Source organism: Sminthopsis crassicaudata, chromosome 1 (assembly GCF_048593235.1).
Source record: "Sminthopsis crassicaudata isolate SCR6 chromosome 1, ASM4859323v1, whole genome shotgun sequence".
In the NCBI taxonomy this organism is placed as follows: domain Eukaryota; kingdom Metazoa; phylum Chordata; class Mammalia; order Dasyuromorphia; family Dasyuridae; genus Sminthopsis; species Sminthopsis crassicaudata.
The window spans coordinates 648297656-648324469 of NC_133617.1; the positions used below are offsets into that span (position 1 = coordinate 648297656).

Genomic DNA, 26814 nt, shown 5'->3' on the forward strand with positions numbered 1-26814 from the left:
TTTAAAAAAAAAACAACCTTATTTTTCATCAATGGAAATTGTAACCTGCTTTAAAATTATTTTATCACTACTTTTTTTTTAGATAGCAACATAAGAGTTATGTACTTTTTAAAAAACAATGAATAAGTACATTGATCTATCTACAAAATAAGAATTCAGATTTGAAGATAAAATGACAAAGAAAGGTAGTTCCAGACTAAAAATCAAGCAAAGTTATGGAGTATTTTAAGGAGTACTTAAGCCAAGATAGTTTTTATTTTCATATCTATTTCATCAAAATATAAATACCAGAATCTTTGAGAAGTAAATACCATCAAAAAACTTTTATCTTTCTCCTTATTTTGAATTTTATAAACATAACACATGGCAGTAGATGTGCAATTTGGAAATGGAAGGTAAAATTGTACATAGTGTATTCCTTACGTCTAATCTAAAAAATTCCGAAGCATTAAATTCCAATACTCAGTATTACTTTTTTTTTCATTTTTGCATTAAGAAATAACTACAATTTTTACATAAACATTATTAAAAAAAATAAAATAAATCACATAAACAGGTCCTAGGTCTTTAACAGAAACACAGACAGAGATTGAACATCCCATATATATAGATACACATCTATAGCTATCTATATATGCGCACACACACATACACACACACACACACACACACACACACACACACATATAAGAACATGGTGAAACTGGTAAAATTACATTTGGGGAGGAGGGGAAAAACCATTATGCAATGCCTTCAGGAACAATCTCAAGGTCTGAAAAATCCTAAAAACATGAAAATGCTAATGTGGTTTCACAACAAAGTTCCTTTACAAGGACCACACACCCACATGACTTGCATCTTTTAAACTGTCCTATTTCTAGAATGCCTGCTTTTTCTCCTTTTTTTAATCACACTAGAACTCTTTGGCTGCAACTAAATTAGATGGTTCTGTTTAGCTCATCTGAATGACACTGCCCCCCCCCCAAGTAGCGAATTCAAGTTTGTTTGTTTTTTCCCCAGTCAGTTCTTTGACTCCTAAACTGTATCTCTCTCCCTAAAATAAACCATTATTATAAAGAGATGGTTAAAAAAAATGTAAAAAGGAATGAGGGAGTAGTAATGGTAACATACAGTACCATGAGCTGCTTTGGCCTCCCAGTCAGTGGTGTACAGTTAACAGATCACTCCTGGCCTTCAGCAGACAGCAAAACACAGCTCTGGGAAGGAGGGAAGGAGGATGGGGGAGGGGGGTTCATCTGGCAGTTTACACAAGAAGGCAACTCAGCTCCGTTCTGGCGCATTCCTTCTCTCTATCTCCCAACCTCTTTGCGTGTGTCTTGTCATATTTTCTTCAGCTGTTAATTGTCCAGACTGCGAGACTTTAAACAGCCACAGTTTAGGAAAAGCGAAACCCTTCTAAGTGACTATCACAGCAAATCAGCTTCACGCTGGTGGGTAAAATTTTCCAAGGGAAGTGTTCTTCTGATAGTTCCTGAGTCTCTAAGTCACCCACCCACCCCCCTCCTTCTCCACTCTCCGCCACACACACTCCCCTTGAGGGCTAAATGCACTTGTGGCAATAAAACATTCATGCGACTTGGAATTTTAACACAATGCCATTTCCCTAGTTTAACCTGAAAGGAATGCACTAGTCACAACAGACTACATCATCTCGCCATTAAGCTTTGCCAAGGAACCGCTCTTTTGGCTGTGCTGGGCCAGCTTTGACGGGAAAGGAGTACACAGACCCACACACAGAGCACAGAGGGGCCACCTCTGCTTCCTCAACCTTATCCAGCAACACCCTGCTCTTAACCATGACCCCTGACCCCCCACCCCCAGCATTGTGATAGGCTTGTGATGCATGTGTCACTTTGGAACTTCTGAAGTCACAACACTGGGTAAGCAAGTCCAGTGTTCCACTAATTTGCTGCTCTGTCTCAACAGGCACTTGGCTTATTGCCAAGAGTCCTTTTAAAATTATTATTGCCACTACTCAAAGTTGTATGCTTAAGTATAGAGATATTTATTTCCTCCTTTAAAAAAAACAAAACAAACAAACAAAAAAAAAACAAAACAACTTTACATTTGCATTCAGTAATTAGGTTATGATTACTGACAAAACAGTTTGCTTAGGGGACTACTTATCAAAGTTGACAGTACTTTTGAATTCTAGTAGCATTTAATTTATATTTTCTTTACAAACACATACAACACAAAAAATACATATCCCTTTGATTTCTCCTGGTAATTTTGGTGGGAAAGTCAAAGGTGTAGAGTAGTAAAATATCTGTACTTAGTATTTGCAGTAGCTAGTCAGCTCAGTAACAAGGTAAAGAGGTAGGAAAGCTGAATCCCAGGAACTTAGATTTAATCATTTATTTATAGCACACCAAGATTTTTTGATGCCTAATAATATATTAGAAAAGATAGTAAGAAAAAAAATTTATTCATATATACATATAAAAACATATTGTATATGTCAAATCCAGTTCAGCTCCCTCATTTTATATGAATACAAAAAAAAAAAAAAAAAGACTTTCTATTCAGGAAACTTTTTTTTCTTAAAACTGTGTTTATTATTTTAATGCCTCATTTATTTAACTGACACCAAAAGAGGCCCATTTACTGTGGTCTAGTAGAAAGCATACTGAATTATCATAAGAAGACATAAAAACTAGCTAGAACACTTAACTAACTTGCTATGAAACCCTTAACCTCTAGTCTCAGTTTTTTAATCTATAAAATGAGGGAGCTGAACTGGATTTGACACATACAATCCATTTCAGCTTTGAATTCTCTGATTTTTATGATGTAAAACCAAGTTATTCAAAACTGGTTTTAATTAACAATACTGAAAGAGGCCCAGGTAAAAAAGGTCTTACCCAGCCCAACTCCTCAGAGCCACCACAATCAAAGGAGCCCTACAAAATTTACTTTCTTTTTTATTCATACATATTATTAAAGAAACTGTCTTTATCAATTTTATAATCAACTATTTTAATTCCTCTTTTTCGTAGACAGACCCTATTATTTATTCATTCATTCATTCAGCTTTTTAACTCAAAAGTATCATGTTGCTTTTCCATCCTCCCCAAGGGTATTCCATATATTTTAGGTATTGCCAGGTAAAAACTCTGGTTGAAGCTACCACAACTTCCACTCCAGTTCCCAAAACTGAAACTATCACCTGCATGATTAAATTAATCTCCAGCGGCTCAGTGCACTTCTGTTATAATAACATAACAGAGATAAATACATCTGCATAAATACCATATCAGATGTACTTCACCAGGGTGTCTCATGTTTATGTAATACTAACACAGTAGGGCACATTTATTTAGAGGTCCTGGTGAGAGTTGCTTAACAAGCTAATATGCACATAAAAATAAAACTGAATTGCATTCTTTAAGCCTTAATTTTTGTCTTCTTAGTAACTAGAATTAACTTTGAACATAACTTTCTATTTTTTTAAGTAGACATTATCATGACCTGAGAAGTTACTTTTCCTCTTAGAAGGGTCATGATATTTTTATACTGAGAGATCCATAATTAGAAAACCAAGATACATGCTTGTCATACTAATGTATGTATGTATAAGACTAAACTCAATGTGACGATTATTAAAACCAATATTAAGTGAGTTTCAAATAAAATATTCTCAAATCATGCATGAATTGAAGAATTTCAGATGTATACTTTTTATATTTCAGATAAATTTAGATATTAAGCATTCATTCAGATTAGTTATGCTATCTATAGCTAGTGAGAAAAATTTTAGATGTGGGGGGAAGAAGATGCACAAAAAAAATTATGTATTAAAAAGTGTATATTTTTGTTCATGTCAAATATACTGGTTCAACTTCAGGGGAAGGAAAATTTTTCTGCACTAATTAAGAATTAGTTGGGAAAAATTTTTAGAAATTATTTTGTTGGAAAGAGAAGAATTTAGTGCAAAAGAATGTTAGACTTTGAACCAAGAAAGACCTCTCCTGCTTTTAGCACGGTGACTGTGTCACCTTAGATAAGTCATTTGCTCTCTGTGCCTCAGTTTCCTCATCTGAAAAAAAGATTATAACTAGGGAATCAACCTTAGATAATTTTTGTGACAATATAACAAGATGAAATGTATAAAATACTTATTATATAAAACTTAAAACACTCATTAGTTGAATTTCTTCATAATAATTATCAATACACAAAACATAAAAAGCATTTTGTTTTAAACAAAAAACAATGATCAATTTCACAATTAATAGTTTTCATTACAAGTAATTAAACTTTTCTGCTACATGATTTGAGGTCTATTCATTTTGAACTCAAAAATTAAATATTACTAGAAACAGAAAACATGGAAATATTTAAAACATTAAAAATACTAATAATCCAGCATACCTGTAAAATGACAGAAATATTCATTTATTAATGCTTTCACTGAGAACTAATGAACATGCAATTATCAAATCTTTGATGCCAATGGATGATTTTATTAATCCTTTAAACAAAAGTAATTCTTTCAAATTTTGGTCAAATTTCTTCATAACAGCTTCAAAGGTTGAATTCATTTGTATTACCTTATAAATAAAAAACCCATAGAATTTAAACTTCTCATTATTTCCTTGACATCAAAGAAAATAAACATCCATTTCTCATCAACCTAGAGAATCCACAAAACATTTGAATGATGATACACATGTACACATGTTAACTTATTTTACTCTATCAGACTCCATTTGGTGAGTTAGGATTAGCTAAAATAACACTATGTTGGGGGAAGGAGTGGCAGAGATGAAGGCAAATGCAGGCTCAAACCCTGTGTGTGGCCAATACAGAAAGGAGGAAAGGAAGGAGTGTAGAAGAATGACAATGAAGGAAACACAGAGAGACAGCATAAGAAGGCAATTAGTAAGAAAGATATGTGAAAGAAAACAGGAAGACACAGGGGAAGAGAAAATGGAAGAAGGGAAAGAATGGGATAATAGAAAGGGAGAAGGATGAAGAGAGTCACATGGAAAAAAAGTGAGTGAGAGGAGAGGGAAAGAGAATAGGAGCCCAAGAACACCACAGTGGAACAGGCAGCTGGCCTGAGATGCTAATTCAGCGCTTTAACAAATCAATGCCACTTGAAAAGTACAATGCGAGCCCTCACTGGGTAGATGTCAGGGGACTGAGAAAATGCATTCTCAAGTATTTCACATTAAGAGGGAATAATGTGTTAATTTATAACTCTTCACCCTATACACTTGGATTATCCATCTGTGTCAGCGATTTGACTTCTTAAATTTATCAAAAACATGAGCAAAGGGAGGCATCTTCTGCTTAACCATTGGGAAATAGAGGTTTAGAAAAAGCCTGTCCTGTATGGTTCCTTTTGCTCTTCTCTTTGGTATTGGGGAGCATAAATGGGGGTGACAGTATAGGGAAGTATATTGGAAGGGAGGGGAGAGGTCAGAGGACAAAAGGAAAACCTATGGTTTTGTTAAAAGAGACTGGGATGGGGGAGGAGGGGATTTAGGGGAGAGAGGCCTGAGGAGAGGGAGGAGAGAGAGGGGTTGATTGCACTGGTTACCATCCATCAAAAATGACAAAGAAGAGAGGAAAAACTTGAATCAGCAACCAGGACTACCAACATAAGAATTTACTTTACCTAAACTTAGTCAAGGCCCTTAGCATAGCCAATAGAAGAGGAGCTACTAATAACTGAATTGTAATTAAATTGTTCTGAATACAACGTGAGTTGTAAAAACACTGTTTATCAAAATAGAGAAAGAAGAACTAAACTTATTTTATTTGGTTTATTAACAGAAGAATCAGTGAAGAAAGCTGACAGACTCTTTTCACATACATAAGTAAAATTAAATGTAGCACTTGTTCCTCTTTTGTTAAAATACTAATTCAATTCAAAATCAAGGCCCGAAAATTGTTTCTTAATTCTATCTTGATAGTTGATTTTTAATATGTAGCTCAATTAAAAAAACACCCTCAAATATAATAAGAAACACTTATTGTAATAACCACAACTATCTTGAAATCATGATTTACATGGAGCATTCTCATTTTGGGGATATTTTTGCTTCTTAAATATGAAGGACTTGAGTTTGAGAGATATGAACACTGCCAACCAAATATCTTCTCAAGTAATTTAAAAATAAGTGTAACCAAGTCTACCCTTACTCACATTTCAGAACAAAAAAGAGAATAAGTTTCAATAAAGCATTTGAATTTAGATCTCATTTTCCAGGATTATGAGGAAAGCATAGAAATAACTGCTCTACTTTAAAAGAAAAAAAAAGAAAAAAGGACAACTTTGTAAGTGTCCTAAGGTTCACGCTTCTGAACATTTTTCAATTATTTGTGCCACACATTGATGCCTAAACTCTATGGGCATTTCTCTTGCCAGTCCTACAACTGAAACAGAAACAGACATTCTCTTATTTTCAAGACATTCATATGTAAATACATGCTGATGAATGGAAATGAGATGCTATACATGATGGGTAATGCTCTACATTTAGTACATGTGAAAGTTACTCACTGAACCTCTAGTCCCTTCCCTTCCATTATGGAGAAGATAAAAATGAAAGACGACAGTGGGCTTTCCATAAGTTTCTAGAGGTTAAATATATTCTCAAAGAAAAATGTATGAAAGAAAACTAGAGTTCTTTTATATAGGATTTCTTATGGCTTCTTCATAGTGTTCTTTGTTCTAGAGAGTTTAGTTTTTAAATGTATATTAAATTTTGATCAGAAACTCAAATTGTAAATCTTCAGTAGTTGTTATTATAGTTGCCCTGGATCAAAGGATCACTATACCCAAAATAATGTAATTTAATGAATGTTTTATTTCTTCCAAAGTACAAAATTATCTTAGTAATTTCCTTATTTCATGATGACAAACTAGCTTATTTCCCCATCATAAAACCATAGGAGGCAGAATGAAATACATTGGAGATGTGTGTGCAAAAAGGTAAGGAATCACATATTTATGTTTTAAAAGAGTGCACTATTTGTTTCTCCACAGTGGGAAGTCACTCTGTCCTTGTTTTATGCATGAATTATTCCTGTCGGTCCTATCCAGGCTGCCCCCTAATATAAGCTATCTATTCTTATCATTATAGTACAGTTAATCCTCTTCTCCCTCCCACCACTCCTCCCCTCCCCCGACTCACCTAAAGGGTTAAAAGACTAGAGTACATTTGTGACTTGCCAGTGACATATAATACCCAGGTCCTTCATGCAATCAACTTTTACTTGACATGTATTTGCTCATCACAGGACCCGCATTACTACTGGGAAAATGAAGAAAAACCTAAATTAACACTTGACATTCAATATGGTCAAGTCCTTAATTGGCTGGGCTTCCTGAGAAAGCAATTTTCTATTCCCCAAACTGTTCGTGTGTCATGTGTGGAGTGCAGCTCTTGGCCATCACTGCTGTCCCTCGCTCACTCTAATGAGAGCAGATGAATTAGTGCGACGTGACCCGATTTGAACAGGGCTTCTTCCTCCCCTCCCCCCAATCCTTTTCCTATACCAGTGACAGCTGTGTGGCAGGGCGAAGAAAGACTAAGAAATGCTACTGCAAAGAATCCTATGAAGGATAACAATTTTTTTTTTTAATGGATCATCAACATTTTGTTGATACCACTGGAAACTGGTCATTTAATTGGGGAGGAGGGGTAAGGGGGCTGCAGTTAGGGAGATCAAGGGAATTATCTAAGTATGGTTGATTTGGGTTTGTATTAACTTTCAGCATCTCTCTCACTCCTGTTTAGTTTCAGTATTAGATTGTAAAAGTCTTAATTAAAATAGAATTTACATTCATTTAAAAAATTAAAGATTATGGAGAATAGGTCACCTAGCAAAATGAATAGTACTGTGTTTTGGCTTTGGGGAATTTTTTTCTTTCTTTTGAGGGAGAAGAAATATATCTTTGGGTAGCAAATTGCCTTTTTATAACATTGTGCTGAGGACAGGAGCTGAGGATGGAGGGCAGAATGCAAGAATAAATTCCCAGTATAATCACCTTGTACAGGTTTGTATTTCTGGGCTATCCTGATTGGCATTCCAAATGATCCTGTTTGGTTACACTAGCATTTAATTTCTAACATAAATCTACATGGATTTGACTTATTTGTGGAGGAAGAATAACCATTATGCCTTGAAGTGCACACCTTGCTGGCAAAAAAGAATCAGACCCAGTCAGAGATTCTAAAGTAAAAGAAATATATTTCCAAGTCAATATTGTTTGTTTCATTTCTAATATTAATGGGGACCAAAGAAAATGCCTGTATTGTTCTGCTAACCCAAAGTTTAGCAAAAAAATCTTAGGGGTTAAAATTACATATTTCAGTGATTACTAATTTGTCTAAAACAAATAGCCAAGTGAAATGCCTAAGGACCTCATTACAATGGGCTTTAAAACTCATCTTACTTATGTGAGACCCCCAAACAATGCAATATGTATATAGAAAGCCAGAAAATCTTGTGTCAGAAAATCAGTTTAAGTATGCAATCTTCAGAGGTAGCAGTCACAATGTAAACCTGCTTTAATCTGCAGTCTGCTAGAAGAAGCGTCAAATGCCTTGACTATACCCATCTATAACCCTGACCCTGACTTAGAAATGTTATTTCAATAATTATATAAGAAAGTTCTTGTGAGGAAAGCCCTTTATAAAATCTAAAACATTACAGAAATGTGAGCTGTGAATTAAAATCTGAAGTGATGGCTACATTCTATGAAGGTATACCAGGATTTTATAAAAATGACACCACTGTGACCACCACCATCCCACCACCCATGTCAACAACTGCTGTTTTCACACATGCATATACATATGCACACATACACACAACATATGCATGTAAGGATTTATAAGCATAACATCAAATTATAAAATTATCTTCCATTTTTTGCATTTTAATATAAAGGCTTTTTTATTTTCTTGTTTTAATATAGCAATTCATAAAACCAAACTTAAAGATTTCTTTATAAAATATACAGATACATGCATATACTTATATGTATTGAAAGACAAGTTTTCAAGCTAATATAAATCACTGGAGAATTTTAAAAATTAATTCTTATACTTGTGGGAACATTCAGAAGATTCAGAAGACAGAAAAACTCTGAAAGAGTAAACTGTTTTATAAAAATCGATACTTAAGATTCCAAAATTTTCCTCAGAGCAATCCTAAAGGACTTTTTAATTTTCTTCATAGTGTTGATAAGGAAACTAAGCTTTAGAAAGGTGAATGATATAAAACTGCATATTAAGGAATTCCGATCATTCTTTGGCCAAAGTGCTTTTACTTTAAATAGCTATTCAGGATATTATCACATCATAACTTATGGTAATGCTATCATTTTACTTTTTTTCCTCCATAACAAATAGTCAAAAGGAAAAAAGAATATACATATAGTATTGTGTGTGGATAGACAATTGAACTTGAAGTCAAAAAGACCAGGATTTATTTCTAGATTCTGACACATATTAGGTGTATGGTCATGAGTAAATCACTGAACTTCTCTGTTCCCCATGCCATCTCAGATCAAAAATGTGATGAATTTCTAATATGTACCAGTGAATAACAACAGAAGTTTCCCATCCTGATGAAATGAAAAACTGAGGAGGCTCTCTCCCTTATCCTATGTCTACTCTCCCCAAAAGCATCTCCTTGGTCATTTTATAAAGGAAAAAAAAACCCTGCATTTTGAGATAGTTAACTAAGTTTAACATATCCAGTTAACTGCTACAAATAGTAGAATCATCACTGAGAAACAAAGGGCAGTGTGATCTGATGAATCGCTTCATGATGACCTTTGAGATGCTGACTAGTCCGTCTAGTTCCATCTGGGAGATGCATGGCTTAGACAAGGATAGTTTATTAACTGGAGTACAGGGTGAAGACTACAAAGTCATCTAAATTTGAAAAAGGGTAGATCTTAAAGTCCGGAAACTTTAGGACACTTCTTCCCCAAAAGAACATTATACATATTAGGATGGATTCACCACTTCTCTTCTTAAAAAAAAAAAAAAAAAAAATAGATCATGTCTTCTTGTTTTAGAATATAATAGCTCACATGTATGTAATGCTTTAAGGTTTAAAGACATTAGGGCAAAATCATAATAAAAGTGTTTTTTATACTCAGCTATACTACTGAAGTGTGTGCACTTGATAATATAGTGGATTATAGCACAGATGGGGGAAAAGGCCAGCTATGACTTGAGCACTTAGAAAGCAGTTGAAAAAAGAGTTTGACATTTTCACAGAGTGTTCAAATTAAATATGGTCAGTACAGGGTTGAGGTGGGGGATGGGGTGTGAGGAGAAGCATCCATCTAACCACAGATTCATCAACAGATTTGACCTATAAGGAACAGAGGGCAAGGAATGATAAGTCAGAGAAATGACTCTGACAGACTAGGCATTTTCTTCATATACGGCTTATACTAGGACCAGCCTTTAGAAAGTTTTGGGGTTTGGGTTTGGAGTTTTTTATTTTTATTTTGATTTTTTTTTTTAATTAAGAAAGTCAATTGTAACTACGGCAAAATGACATGCTAACCTTAACCTTTTGTTAGAGATGAACACTTTTTGAAGCTCATTTAAAAAAAAAAAAAAAAAAAAAAAAAAAAAAAAAACCCACAAATCTGAAATGGTTCTCTGGAATGTTAATAATCCTTAGTACCAAAAAGTTTAAAAAGTTGTGTGTGTGTGTATATGTGTGTGTGTATATATATATATATATATATATATATATATATATATATATATATATATATATATATATATATATATATATATATAATACATGGCTGAATACAGTCAGAGTCCTACACAAAGTAGTATGATTAATACAGCTGATGGCTGCAATTGTCATGCCCATGCCAAGTAAATCAACCCAGAAAGAGCTGCATCAGTGGCTCTAAGATATGTAAAATGGAAAGGAATTTTTTTTAACTTATTTTGAACCAAAAGGAATAGCTGCATAAAGTTTTCTATACAGGTTGCCCAAAATGTTTATTCTATTTTTTTAAAGTATGCCAACCACTCAGCTAAACTTAGTTTATATCTTACCATTTTAAGAAACATAACCCAGTGAGGAGGGAAATAATTGCTTAAAAACAACATGGCACAAAAAAATATATATATTTTTTAAGCACTAGAGACTTTCTGATAAAGACAAAGCACAAACGGTGTTTTATGAAAATTAATAGCATCTACAAGAATATACCCTCCTTTTCCTCCTCCTCTTCCTATCCTCCCCAAGTCTCTCCATCCTTCCCTGGCATTAAAGATATTCTATCTAATTCCCAGTGGAGAGGTTTCTAAAAGTGGTTAGTCACAGCTTAGACATAGACCTTCTTGAACATGGCATACCAACGTCACCCTGACACACTTATAGATGCCTCGTTACAGGCTGCACCAGTCACTTGAAATACCTGACTTAACTGTAAAACAAACTGTTAATCTCTGGTCTTTCCTGAAGTTCAGCTCTTCTCTGCAGTTTTGGAACTAAACCAATACCTTGTGATGCTTCTTTCTATCACAGAGAGCTCCACTCTGATCGGTATTTGACACTATCCAGTGACTGCTCAATGAGACCCCAGATAGTACCTAGGAACACCTCAGCCCCGTTTGCAGATCATTTTAAATGAGATGTTCTGTTCCCACAGAAATCAATAACAGGATGACCTTCAATTTAAAATACAAACTAATTAATTACTTGTTCTCTTGAAAATGTTGATATTTGATTTGCCTGGAGAATTTCAATTATAAATAGATTATTTCTTTAAAAAGGCCCTTCAAAAAATATGGACAGGTACTGAAAAACTCATGTTATACAATATAAATAATATTTTCTTAAAGTAGATAGATATAAAATATTTTCCTTACAAGTATTAATATGGGGAAGTTCCCCACTGTGGTCCATTTCCTCTTGGTGACATCATAATCAATTGCCTTATAAATTAAAGCAATCCCACAAACATACATAGCCAAGAACTCATGGCTTTGAGGTGAACTGAAAAGCTTTTTTATTGAGTGTAGCTAATACAACAGTTAATGACCAAAATCTCTATTACAATGAAAGATAATTGCATTACTCAATTTGTAAAAGATTTTCAACTGCTTTGTTTTATAACTTCTAAAATACTTGAGTAGTTATGTATGTGTATATAAAATACTATTTTGAACCCCTTTTTTGTTCATTTTTGATTAAACATTATGTATAGATCACAAGAAGAGCTATACAGAATCAAAGCATATTCATTCAAGTTTACCATCTATTATGTTCAAGGCCCTGTGGTAGGCAATATGGAAAATACAAAGGTGATTAATTTCTATCCTTAGTATCAAAAGTTTAAAAAGTAGTATACATATAGTCTGACATATGGCTGAACACGGTCAGAGTCATAAGAAGAATACAAAATAGTATGAGAGTTTGGAGAAAGAAAGACTTAAGGGTAAAATCAAGGAAGGCTACATGAAGGAGAGATTTCAGGTAGCTTTATGAAAGTGAATGAGAGTTAGAGAAGAGAAGATGGAACAGGAACACTCATTGCACACAAACAGATATAAAACAAGTAATGGCAATGGACATGGGAAAAGGTGAAACCAGTTTAGGGAACAATGAATATTGAGTTTTATGGGAGTGAAAGAAGGTTGGTTGAGGGAAGGGGAATTAATGATCAGAGTTAAGTTTTGAGAATATTATTATGGCAGCTATATATAAGATAAATAAAAGGAGGAACAACTAAATCAGGAGAGACCAATTTGGAGACAAATTCTATTATCTAGGTGATAGGTAATAAGAATATTATTGGTAGCAGAATAAGATGGTGGCAATAGGAACAGAGGGATGAGACTGAATTTATTGCATATTAGAATCAATTAATGAGAACACTTACTATAACATGGAAGGAGAAGAGATCTTGAAAAGCCATCAATGAACACTTGAAGTAGTATAGCTAACATACCTTCTTTAAAAAATGTGAATACAAGGTTTAAAAAAAGGATAATTCAGTTAATTCCTGTAGAAGAAAATATATTCCATGCAGCAATAAGTACTCCATTCAAATGCTATCTAAATGAATGCTAAACTACATTTAAAAGGAGTTCTAGAAAGGTTATCAAAGGAGTAGTGTCCTGGAAACCTGGTTGCGCAGCAATGAAAAGCAATGAAAAAGAGCATGTGACAGCTTTGTTTCAAAATACAATTGTATAAAAATCAAGTATAGATCCAAAAGGAACCACTTTTGGAAAGTAAGAAAAAATTGGAGTACACAGACTAGAAGTCCCATTGATTCAATGTGTTCTCCCTTCAAGTTGGATTTCACATTAACCATAGGTTGCCAAAGGGAAAGTGCACTCATTTACCAGGACAGTGTGGCCTTATGCAATTCATTCTCTGAGCCTCTCAGCCTTTATTATTTGTAAAATTAAGGTAACAAAACCTGAACTACCCACTCCTTAGGTTGTTATGAAGTACATTTGAACCTTAAAAGCATCCTAATTGTGTGAGCTTTAATTATTATATCTAGATCCCACTCATGTCTATATCACATTGATTCCCATTCATGTCTATATCACTTTGATTCAGATAGAGCCATTGTTTTCACAAATCAAGTATACACATGAGTAAAAGCAGCTATAGAATCATTAGAAAATATATCTCTAAAAAGTAAATATTTATAATGTTCAAATATACACACAAACACACACCCCTTATCATTTTATGACAATCTGAATCTACACCCAGGACATAATCTGGCATTTATGTAGGTTACAAATATACGTCTTTAAATCACAGGTTGCACATGGAGCATGGCATGTGCACAACATATGATGACTACAAACAGGCTAACACAGATGTCTTTAGCAAGAAAATGTGTTTCTAAAGGCAGACTACTATCATAAAGTTAATCTATCATTCATTTTTATAGGTCCTCTTTGTCATAACTGAAAGGCACTGAAAAAAAAAAAAAAACCTACTAGGGCATGTTTAGAAGAGCTAGTAGCATTGCATGTTTTATGAAACATACAAATGTGTGCACATACACATAGTCACACAAACATCACATCTCTAACATATTGTAGTTTTCACAACAAAAACAAAAATTACCAAGTAAAGGTGTAGGGTGAAGTAAGTACACACCTGTACTCAAAGATTGGGGTGAGGATTTGGAGAGAAGTACATTTAAAGCAAAAGATGGCATAAAATGCAAGGAAATTTTATTATATGTATGCTATAATAAAACTTCAATGTTTTAATATGGAAAACATAGCAAAATATAGACCACATACTTACTTGCACTAATTTCTCTAACTATGCTTCATTTGCTTGAAACATATGCTTGAAAATCGGAATGTATTTTTTTGATTTGTTTTTAAATAAAGTTCCTAAATGAACAATGTTTTTTCATCTACATCTTCAAGTCACAATTGAACTTGTGCTCATTTTCCCTCACAAACCAGATTTTTATTCTTAATTTCTCTGATTCTTTATATAAATAGAACACTTTTAAATCACAAAACTATAACAAATAATTGATTATGCAACATTTCTTAATATACAAAATAAAAATTAAGGAATGAGCAGTAAGTATATCTGTATAGCACATTTCTGAAGACTACAGGACATATTCTATTTTATGTGTATATAATTTATACAATGTAATATGCTGCATATTCTACTAGAATTGAAATTTAGTTTCCTTTTGTGAAAGGTTCTTGATATAAAAATAAAATAGCCAATTGGACCTTAGTCATTAATTTGGTAACATTTTATAGCTCTTATTTAATGACCTCTCAACATCACTTTGCTTTTAAATAGTGGCACTTTGCACATAGTAGGTACACTATTATTTTCATCATAACCTTTACAATACTCTGATTCAATATTACTTTTGCTTCTTTTTTATCTTCAACTTAAAAAGTACATTTTACATTTTGTCCCCAAAAATGAAAATGTTGATTGAGTAGAAAAGTTAAGGCATCACAGCTTCCAAGAAAACAGATGAAACCATTACAATGAGTCTTGTAAATGTTAAGACTTTTTTATTGGAAATTTTGAAAATCTTAAAGCTTAGGGCTGAAAGACAATGTATATAATATTTTCAAGTCTAATTCCTCCATTTTATTGATGAGAAAACTGACACTTGGAAAATCAAAGTGCCTTGCCAAAAGTTAAATTAGTTAAGTAATGAGCAAGGATTTGAACCCAGCTTCTAAGGCTAATCCAGTAATCTTTAGACTGGCAGTATTAATTCATATTCACAACGATTAAAACTGATCTATGTAGTCTTCAAATATTTCTTATTTTAAAAAACTTTGCTATTGTTTTTTTTGAACTGAATGAAAATATTTTCTATCTACTGAATTTAAGAGGAAAACCAAAGTAATTAAAAAAAAAAAAAAACTAAGTGAAAAGGTGCTAAATAAATTTAGCAATTATTTATCCATTGTTACTATGGAGGAAGTCATATACTATGAATCAACCAGTAATAACTGACAATCAACTTCTTATTTATTTACTCACTTCTTAGTGGTGAGTATGAAAAACCTTGAAGAAAACTGTACCTTAAGTCACAATTAAGCATTTTGTTACAAAGACACACAAAAAAGACAGGCAATTTTTGGGGGGTGATGTGATACAGAAGACAGTAATTTATACAAATAAAAAAAATAGATATGGCAACATCATAAAAATTAACAGAAACTAAGTATACACCATGTGACTATCATTTACTGACTGGATGCTGGCTTACATGCAGAAAAAGTGTTTTTAATATAATGAACTTTTCCATCTCTCTTTTCATGAGAGAACCTGGAATATATTATACACATATGAATGTGGCCTGGGATGCAGGATATGGGATGTGCTTGCTATCAACAGATTAACACTTCATTTTCATTACCCTAATCTCACTACAGCCAGTGAAGCTCTCATTCTTTATGATCTGAACAACAATAGTGCATGAAAAGCAGGCTGACAGACAGAAGGGGTTCATTAAAAGAACAAGGTCCTTATTCCTGAAACATATCTCACCTGTATTATCAGAAAGTTCTGGCATTGGAGTCTGCTACTGAATCAAACTGTCCCAGATGTCTGTGTCTTAACTTCCTCTGTCCCCTCCCTTCAAGTTATTCTCTTTATAGCTAAAAATACTACACACTCACACTTTCTCTCTCCCTCTCTGTCTCTGTCTCTGTCTCTGTCTCTCTCTCTCTCTCTCTCTGTGTGTGTGTGTGTGTGTGTGTGTGTGTGTGTGTGTGTGTCTCTCCCCCGCCCCTCCTTCTTGAAGAAAAAATTCTTCGTGGTATATGAGGGGATTTGTGACCTATTATAAAGGTTGTCAATTTCAAACTATTGTTCTTGTTGTTGTTGTTGTTGTTTTTAGTTAGCCAAGAAGACAATAGGGCTGACTATAAAGAGAATTTTAAAATTTAGAAAGAAAAATTTGGCAATAAAACTTAAGACCTCCTCTATCTCCACCAAAATGCTTTCTAGATAACTTCTAAGGTATTTCAACGGTAGTTTCCTTTCGTGAAAGTTTCTTAAATATTTGTACTATAAATAAGTGATAATAGTAATATAATAATGGTATTCCCAAAAAACTGCATAGGAACTTCACTACAAAGTCATCCACCATCCTCAGGGCTGAACGCCATGTTATATATAGTGTTATAATGAAGTCCTTCTGGTGCTACTAATTAGAAAATCCCTTTGGATTGTGAACATGATGGACACCACATTATACAGAATTCCACACTATAGACATTGCTATCAATGCTCTTGTGTACAAGACCAGCATGTGAAAAGTCTCATTTCCAAGTCAGAGACTAATTTAAACTGAAGATTATATGTAGAAGTTAAAATATGAAGAAAAATATTTTAAGGCCCTTTAACAAGTAAGAGTCATGTTATTATTGTACACAAAAACTAAACTAGGACTCTTTCTATTTCTCCAAGGACCACAAAAATAAACACATCATTTTGCCATAGTGGACCTATTTTTTATTGTGCTGAGTACTTTCCTTAGAATTACATTTTCTTCAGGCTGAAGCTGAGTTTTTGTTGGAAGGTTTGTTTGTAAACTGGGTTTCCTCCTCCACTCTCTAATTTTTTTAATTAGATAAATATCATATAATTTGACAGTATGCGAGTTAAATTCTGACACAAGGTCAGACCTTGCAGTAGGTTCTAGGCAAGGACCACTTTCATGAATGCATCCATTGTATAAAGATGTATATCTTCCTTGCAAATGATAGTCATATGCCACCAGTTGTAGCAGGCATTCCAACCATGTCAACTGCTCTAAGGGCTTTAAACACTGGGCACAGTAGTGGACAGATAAATTTATTTATGCCTGATTGGGTAACATAAACAACTACTTTTTGAATGATTTAAGCAACAAAGTATTTACTTTCATTTATAATCCTATACACACAAACACACGTATGCACATGAGCATACACACACATACAAACATATATATGTAATTAAACCCATGCCAATGGACTTTCATTTTAATATTAGTTGTGTTATTATATTGAGGCAGCTGAAAGTAATTATTTTTATATGTACAATCTTCATTAGATTGGGGTTTTCCTCTCAGACATGTAGTTCAGACATTCCAATCATCAAACAGAAGTCTTGAAGAACTGTCTGGAGAACAAATAGCCACTAAAAGCTACTTTAATAAAGTTGAAAAATTCATGACACTCACACAAAAGCACAGCAGGTACAAAACTGGGAAATACACTCTCCCTACAAAAATACTTTATTCTTGTCAATCCTAACAACAATGTAAAAGTATATGAACTTCTCAATATAAACTATGTTTTTAAATTAAAATTCCAATTATCACTTACCAATGTTAATTCAATTTTGGATAACTTTTTGGTGTTGATTTATCTCTTAATTATAAGGTCTCAGAATACCACTGTTTCAAATAATTTCATTTTTCTTTTCATATTTTTTAATCTGAACAAGAGCTCATATTATTTAAAATTCTATCACTAGAAAATAATAATTCTCTTTTAAAAATAAAAAGAAATCACAAAATTTCCCTATAACTGTTAGACACTTTCTTACACAGAATAAAGATCAAATTAAGCTACCTTTCAGCACCTTTGAATGATAAGCTTGGACATCTGGTCACACATTTTTATCATGCCTTCACTTATAGGAACACTTACATAGCAAAACACAGACTGTCCTCATGTCAACACCTATACACAGGAATCTCTAGAAATGGTGCTTTTCCTTCTATTCCTGTACCAGAATAAACTACTGGTAAGACAACTAGACTATTTTATTATACCAAATTTCAGATATATTTTGATTCTTTTCTATATGTGAGAAAACTACCAATGAAAAGAGAGAAGTGGTAAAGAAATGGAAAAAGATAGAAGAGGAGAAAGAGAACATGATAAAAGAGAAATTATAGTAGGATACTGGAAGGAAAGGAGAACAGATAAGATTAAACAATTTGCTTAGGTTTTTTGGACACATTTTATAAAAACAAGATTCTAAAATCATAAACCTTTAACAAAGAATAGCAAAATGGTGTCCTGATCCAACACAATAAATAAGTTACTAAGTATACTAAAAAGAATTGATTGCTACTCAACTAATAATAGCTACTCAAGATTTTTTTTTCATTTTCTTGACCAATAAAAATTAAAGCTAAAAAACTCCAACTTTAAAAATTAAGCTTTTTTTTAAAAGATGATTGTTCACTTACTATATTAGTAAAGTTGAAAATTGAAAATCTAGACTAGCCACGTTAAGTGTTCTTCAAAAGGAATTTATATTTAGTATTAATTAAAATTATGTAAATGGAAGAAGAATGCATGATTCTCTTTTTTTTCTTACCCTTAATTCTACACCTGATGGTATGGAAAATGCTCCTAAGATAATATGAACAGAATGACAATGCACATTGTCTTCATCCAAATGAACTCAAGTCATAAATGTTTTACCTTGGCGTTGGCATATACTTCAGGAAATTTCCTGAGCTCTCTTTAGTAAAGTCACGAATTATAAAAATCATAAATACTGTTTCCCTAAACTTCCTTTAAGGGGGAGGGGAGTTGAGGAGAAGGTTCAAGGCTTAATTGCAGTAAAGAGAATATATTTTATGAAGAGCCAAGCACCTACAAGATTGCACAGACCTCTTTAGAGTTGATGGAATGTCATCTACATTAGCTGTTTAGATTCTTGCCTGACTATTTTCTTTTCCCTTCCTGAATAGCATTCATCTTGCAAGAAAGGAAGGAGTGGAGAGAGGGAGGAAAGACCATTGCTCTTTTGTATACTTATATATTTTTGCTGGTTGTTAGGATCCTTAATGGCCATTCATGTACTAAATTATAAATAGCATATAATATATAACATATTTCATACATCCTTTTTATCCTTTATTGTCCTTATTCTTTACTCTAGAATTTCTTTAAAAAGATTGAATTTCAGATAAAGATCATCTCCTTCCCCTTTCCTTAAATCCTACTAGATGAATAGCAGTAACCACAATTTGGGCACTAACTCCTTTTCTGGAATGAAAAAAAGGCATCAGCTTGTAAATAACATGAGAATAAACCATTTCTCATAAACTCCAACCATCCATTGACTAACAGGCAAAGAGTTGACTTCAGTTAGCACCAAGTATCAGCTCTGTAGTATAGAGAAGAAAAAAGAAAATTCATTCTGAGCATACTATTTATTCTACATAGGCAGATTCCAACCCAACCTAAAGGAAATCTTAGAACCCTAATACTATTTGTTGTTTTAGCAATATATACTAAGCAGCCAGAACCGATAAAACAATCCCCAGAAAAATTCTGAGTTGGAAAAAGCAGCATACCGTTCTTAAAAGTAGATTGTTTTTAATATTCTTCACTGTCTATTTTATGAAGAGAGAAAATAACTAGTCAGAGTGAACATTATTCTCCCTATATACACAGATATAGTCATTTATTTAAACACACATATATACATATACATATATATATACACACATACATGCACGCACACACACACACACACACACACAAACATAAAATCTGAGATATGTTTTAAATTATAATATTAAGACCAAATTCCAAGGTTCTCTCATAATCATTCCTTTTGCTATATATTCTAGAATCCTAAGTATGGAAAACTCTTAAACTCTGCAGGTCCATTAACTATTTGCATTCATAAGAAAATAAAAAGCTATGAAAATAACTAGCAAAAAGACTTTGCATAGTGAACATATTTTTAATCATTCTAGTGAAAATAGATATGGGGGAAGGAGGTCACTAGAGCTTTTTTTTTTGTTTTGTTTTTCTGAGTGAAGTTTATGACGCCAGCTCTGCATCAGTAACAGACTGTTCCTTTGGAATCTGGATGCTGTGTCACAACGACCTGGCAAATCTTAGTGCTTCTGCTATCTCTATAGTCCTTGCAGTCTTGCCTCAGCTGTGACCCATTCACTTTTGCCCCAACTTCTTAGAGATGCCTTACTCAGCATCTCATTAGTTAGGGAGGATTTGCCTTGGCTCTTAACCCTGACACAGGAGTAGGAGGATCTGCTGCTGCTATATCCCAAATCTGTCCTGTCACTACATTAAATCAGATTCCCATAAAACTATGCATGAATAATTGGATTCATCAGAGAATGTTAAAATACGCACATAAATATAATTATGAGAAATGCCTGCAATTATATATGCAGTACATGTACCTGGATAAGTATTTTTCATCTGTCAATATCTGAACTCACCTTAGCAAAAGCTAAACAAATTAAATCCATATCTTTTCGTTTGAACAATTGATAAAATATATTTAAACATAAGCAAATGAACTAATTTCTTCAAAGCAGTTACTTGATATAAAAAAACCTTATTTAAATTATATTAAAAACAAATGGAATTGTTCCACATAATTTTTCTATATAAAAATACATTACATAAATTATATACACAGATTGTATATTTGTATTTATACATACTCAAGATATACACACAGTATACTTCACAATTTTCTTGTTACAAATTTATATAAGATATATATAAATGCCTGCACACACACACAAATCATAACAAACCTAATGTATTCTAAATTTTAACTCACCCCCCCCAAAAGATTTTAATGTCAAAGCTATATACTCTTCTAGGATAGATAGATATGTATATAAATTAATATATGACCACTTAAAAAAATAAAACTCAATGAAAAGCAACAAATGAAATGAGCCTATTAATTCAACAGGCTAAAGTTAAATGTCATCTAAATTAATGCAGATATATATTTAATATGAAGACTTTAAGTTTGGTTAATGTAAATTTTCTTTATGATCACATGATTAACAAAACATATCAACAATGAATTACAGTGTGAGGAAAGGGGAAGATGTAGAAAGATATTTGTTGCTTGGTAAGAAAAGCTATTTTCAAAGACGATTAGGTATCAGTTATTATATTAAAGATCTATCATAATCAATGAAAATAATATATTAAAAATAAATAAGCTTAATTTGGGCTAGAATATTTCTAGTCATAGTTTAATTTACAAAATGTAAGGAAAAAGCAGAATGAAATGTGCTAGAAGCCAAAAGTAAGTCTTTTCACTAATAAAAATTATTCAAGAGAAAGATTTCTTTGAAAGTCTAAAAACTTAGACAGTGCCATAATTTTCATCGTAAAATAATGAGTCTACAAACTGAGTATATTTGCTTCTGTGCAAAGGAGGAGCTGCCAGAATGCCTGTAGAACAATTCATACCAAACATGTATTTTATATTGGTTTTGTCAGTGTTATTTTATATTTCTTATTGTACATTTTATCATTTTCTCTGAAATATACCAGATTTTACATTAGGTAGAAAAAGTTTGCTTTATTATATCATATCTCTGGTGAACAGATGCTGCTGTCTTAATGTAAGTCATTGATTTAATTTTTAGTTTTCTTGGTCTGCCCCTCACCTATCTAGAAAATGATTTCTCTGGTGATAACTAACACATCATGCTAATGAGAGAATCTAAGGCACAATAGAAAAATGTCACTACTAATAATATTTGCATGAAGTTAAATAAAGCAACTGTAAGAGAATGTCAGACAGTTGTTCCTTAATAAGATACAGTTTCACAATAAAATTATGTTGTTAATTTTGTTACATCATTGGGTGAATCCTAAATTACTATATAATGATACACAGAGTCATTTATAATTCTAATATACTCTTTCACTCATGCCTTAAAAGAGAACTTGTAGAAAAGAGTTTATATTTTATTTGAATCTGGCTAAATATCACTTCTCTTTTAAAAAAACGGTAAATGTTTCTTGCATTTGGTGTCAACATGAGTTAAAGCCACGTCTCTGTTATGGTATCATTTCAGAAAGAAAAGTATTTTGAAACATATCACCCCTTGAGTTAACTAGAAGGAAAAAAAACACTGTTCTATTCTGAACAAGAAACAAAATATTTAAGAAAGCAGGAAAAAAGGCCTAGTTTTCTTTTTTATATGTCAAAATCAGTCCATATTTTCTGTTGATAACAATACCACATAAGGTTAGACTAGTCAGAGTTCTGGACTCTGCCAGATTAGCAGGGAAGAGAGCAAAGGGTTTCTGGTCATTCTCGACTTGTCACTGATCAAAGTGACCCAAAGAAGAACTCCTTTTTACAAAAGTTAAGATTTATGCCCCTTAAGGTTATCAACTATTCTTCTGTATACAGAATGAAAAGGACCCCTTTTAAGTAATATGGTAGGGAGTAGGGGAAAGGGGGGGAGAAATGTTGAGTGCCCCCCCCCAAAAAAACAGTTAAATTCTCATATCATGAACTTCTAGCAGATAATTTAGAAATATATCTCCATCCACAAATTTTCTTTGGAATGTGAGGCCTTTATATATATATATACATATACATATATATACATACATATATATATATATATATGTATTTTTTTAAGAATTAAGCAGAAGGAAAGATCTACATGTAAACAGATTCAAACTTACTCATGTGAAAAGATCAGAAAAAAAAAAAAAAAAAAAAAAAAAACATTCCTGTATCCCTACTTCCCCGTTACCTTTAGATACACAAAGCTAGATTATTCAATTTAAGCATTCATGGCAAATTTCCAATCTACAAGTTTTCTTATACTTATTGATAATGAATTCTTTATCATCCAGGTATGAAACCCTCCAAATGGATTCTTGCTAAAGAATACTGCTTAATTTTTTTTTACATTTAAATAATTATAACAATAATAATTCAACTATTCCCATCACAATTCATGATTTTTCATTTCTTTACTTTCATTTCATTACTTAAACACAATTGCTGTTTAAGTAATCTTTGAAATGAAATTATTTTTGTACTGATTATGTGGCTACTTCATTCTGCGTTACAGTATATAACATTCTTGGAAATTAAAATATAATCAAAATATGAAAATATTTAGGATGATTCTATACCTAAGGAAGTTGAATTCAGCATTTCAAACTTTTCTCTGCTGTATGGCAAAATTTAGCTTAATTTGTACATTGAAACTAATGTTTCTTTAAACCACAGAATTAAAGAGAGAAGAATTGGGATTTTCAGGAAAAAGGTCACTCAAAAATTAAACATGCTGAATCAGCATTGCTGATGAAGGGATAGGGGAAACAAACATTACAGTATGTGAAGAAAAAACAACTTGAAGCTTACATATATTTGCAGTTTTGCTCACACATTGTTCAAATGTATAGCTAGTATACACAAATTAAAATGTTACAACAATCTGAACAAAAGTGTAAAGGAAGATAAACTGTTACCCTGAAAGAGGGAGGAAGTACATGAAAACTCACACCCCTCCTTGCATGCTTTGTAAAAATCCAAGCATGTTAAGTAAACATTTTATGGCAATAAAAAGGTGGGGAAAAAAAACTATCTCAACCAGAAAATTAACAAAACATTGAAACATAATTGAAACACAAATGTTTAAAAATAGATGTTTATCATTTCTTTTTAAAAATAGATGTTTATCATTTCTTTTTAAAAATAGTTGTTTATCATTTCTTTTTAAAAATAGATGTTTATCATTTCTTTTTTTACGACTGTTGAGTGTATACTAGTGTCTGATTACATAGAATCAGTCATGCAAAGGTATTTCCATAAATTTCTTGTTTTTCTTCACAAGAAGAGTAATACACTACCTATTATCACAAAAACATAGATATACACACACTACACAACAGCACAATATACATATACACACACAATACTCAGCATCCTTAAATTTAGGGAAAATGGAATAGCCAAAAATAAAATTAAATGCTAAATATCAAAAAATAAGTGGTGAGTAAATTATTATTTTCTAAATGAGGTATTTCTAATAACTTGCTCTATTCTCTCCCATCTTTTGTTACAATTTTATGTTTGTTTAGGCTAAATATTTTCAATGAGTAGGAGCATACTTAGATCCAAATCTAACTGCAAAGGGTCTAATGCCAAAGAGGCAATATAACAACCATCTAGGTGGTTCAATAGCCATTTATCAATTGATCATTATCTTGATCTGGTTACATTAACTCCTTTGTAGCCACCGAGAAGACTTCTTCATTTTCACCCCAACACTTGACCCAACTATTTATGAAAAATACAGAGAGAGGCATCTAATTCTAAAGCAGATATATTATTTCCCCTTGAATGTCAGAGTATCCTATATCTTCCAATACACTGAAGAGAGCCAGTCAGTGCTAAATATTTCAACCTTAGGCTTCTCCTAGTGACACTCTACACTGAAAATGTACATCTGTACTAGGAAATGAACTTTAACTTTTAAGAATGGGAAATCACACGGAAAGAGTTGCTTATTTGGCTTATGTTGATTACATTTAAATGTCAGCTTACAGTATCAGCAGTAATCAGGGTCCCTCTACAGGATATATCAAAATATACCTTATTCAAATGCATTTATCCTAGCTTAGAATGGCAAGGCAAAAGCTTCTGTCCTGAATAGATACAATAGATCTTTGACTCATTTTACCGTGTGACTATATACTGTACTTTTAAACTTTTTGCAGCTCATACTCAAGTTAATTGGTTTTTTTCATACTCTACATAATAACAAAAATTAGGCCACTGCACTATTTGATTTTGTGCACTCACTTTTAAGTTAGAGATTTTAAAAGTTAGGAATTCTTTCCTTTTAAAATTATCAAAATAATGGCAAGCATTATGTAAGAAACATGGTTATTCTGATTCTTTATAAAGTAATCTCAATAATAATAATAATCCCAACTACTTTCTTTTTGTTGTTTTGAAAGGAATTTTGTCTCTCTTTTAAAAGAAAAAGGAAAGGAAAGCCCATCTGACAAGGTCTTTCATCCACCCTCATCCCCAGTCTCAGTTTTTAACTTCCCTCCTCTGCTTGTCCAAGATGAAAGTTTCTTTTTATTTTCAAGCAGGAGAGCCAAACAATTGTGCAAGAGGAGTCTCGGCATGCAGGGCGCGTATCACCAAGTGCATGGTACTGAGACACCGGCTCCTGTGATTAATTATCAGTTATTACTGGCTTCGCAGTAACATTTCAGCTTTCCCGTCAGAACCAGCATACCAAGCTGCCTTAAACGTGGCCCCTGATGGAGGAGCAGCACTGGGGAGGACGCCAAGGCACAGCTCCGCAGAAACACTTGAGTGTGAGTGAATGAGAGAGAGAGAGAGAGAGAGAGAGAGAGAGAGAGAGAGAGAGAGAGAGAGAGAGAGAGAGAGAGAGAGAGAGAGAGAGAGCAGAGGGGGAATTTATGTCTGTGACTGTGAGAAAAGGAAGTTAAAATAACAAACAGGAGGAAAGAAGAAGTGAGAGAAAGTGAGGGACCTCAAGGCAGATAGAAAAAGGTGGTCAGAAAGCAGGGTGGGGGAGAAAGGAAGAGAGAAGGGGGCGGGAAAGAGAGTGGAGACCCGGACAGCAGGAACTGTCTCCTATAACAACCTTCTACTTCTGTTCAGGCAATAATAAGTCCAATACAACTGGTTTCCACTCCACTCTTTAAGTCTTAAATAAAGCTGTTTTCAGCTACATGAAGTCAATCAGACTGTGCACTGGGGGCTCCTAAACTCAGTATCAGTTTGATTTGGGGACTTACTATGCCAGAAAGGATAGACATCTACTGAGATCAGATACGTGCAAGAGAAATGAGTACAGATAAAAAGACGCTGGTTGTTTAAAAAAGAGAGGGAGAAATCCAATCATGATCAAAGCTATACTGTGAAACTTTACAGCAAATGGCTTTGTTTTCTTTCACTTTGAGATTTCCCTCCCTCCCCACCGCCGCCATCCCGCCCCCACCCCCCCCATTTTTAGGGAAGTCAAGAAGTGCTCAAGCACACATTCCAGGGACATCATTATGACAGGATCGAGGCTAAGTAATAATTTAGGGAAAGAAAAGGGCAAGGGGTGAGAGAGAAAGTACACACACAATTTCATGTTTCTTTTTCAAAAAATGAAAGCAACTTACCTGTTGGGACATTCTGAACAAGAGGTTAGTGTCAGCGTTTTGCCATGTCCCCATGAACCCTGGTTCAGTTGTTGCTGCTCTGGTTCCGAACTGCATGGAGTTGTCAATGCAGGAGTCGTTTAAAGCCAAGTCTCTTGCCCTGTTTTGCTCTCTGTCTCTCAGTGTGTCTCTTTCTCTCACATCCACTTCTGCCTCTTCTGACTGAAAAGTGAAGGTGGATTTTTTGAGCTTCTTGGCAGCCAGTAGCAGGAGTGTAGTAGTATAGTTAAGAAGCTGGCTGAACTGTGCACTGCATTTGGGAAAGGGAGATTCGGGGGGGGGG

At 33.3% G+C, this 26814-nt stretch overlaps 1 protein-coding gene across 8 annotated transcripts in view; it reads right to left on the reverse strand.

Annotated features, from left to right (window-relative positions):
• The window catches only part of BNC2 (basonuclin zinc finger protein 2), a 530176-nt gene that overhangs the window by 335119 nt on the left and 168243 nt on the right, over window positions 1-26814 (reverse strand). For 5 of the 8 annotated variants that reach the window (XM_074282946.1, XM_074282947.1, XM_074282945.1 and 2 more), the window contains exon 2: window positions 26493-26693. The exons of 2 other annotated variants lie outside the window; for them this stretch is intronic. In XM_074282946.1, the coding sequence (XP_074139047.1) occupies window positions 26493-26693 (201 nt within the window). Of the gene's footprint in view, window positions 1-1136; window positions 1508-26492; window positions 26694-26814 lie in introns of those variants that run through there. One more of the 8 variants, XM_074282949.1, reaches the window with a different exon arrangement.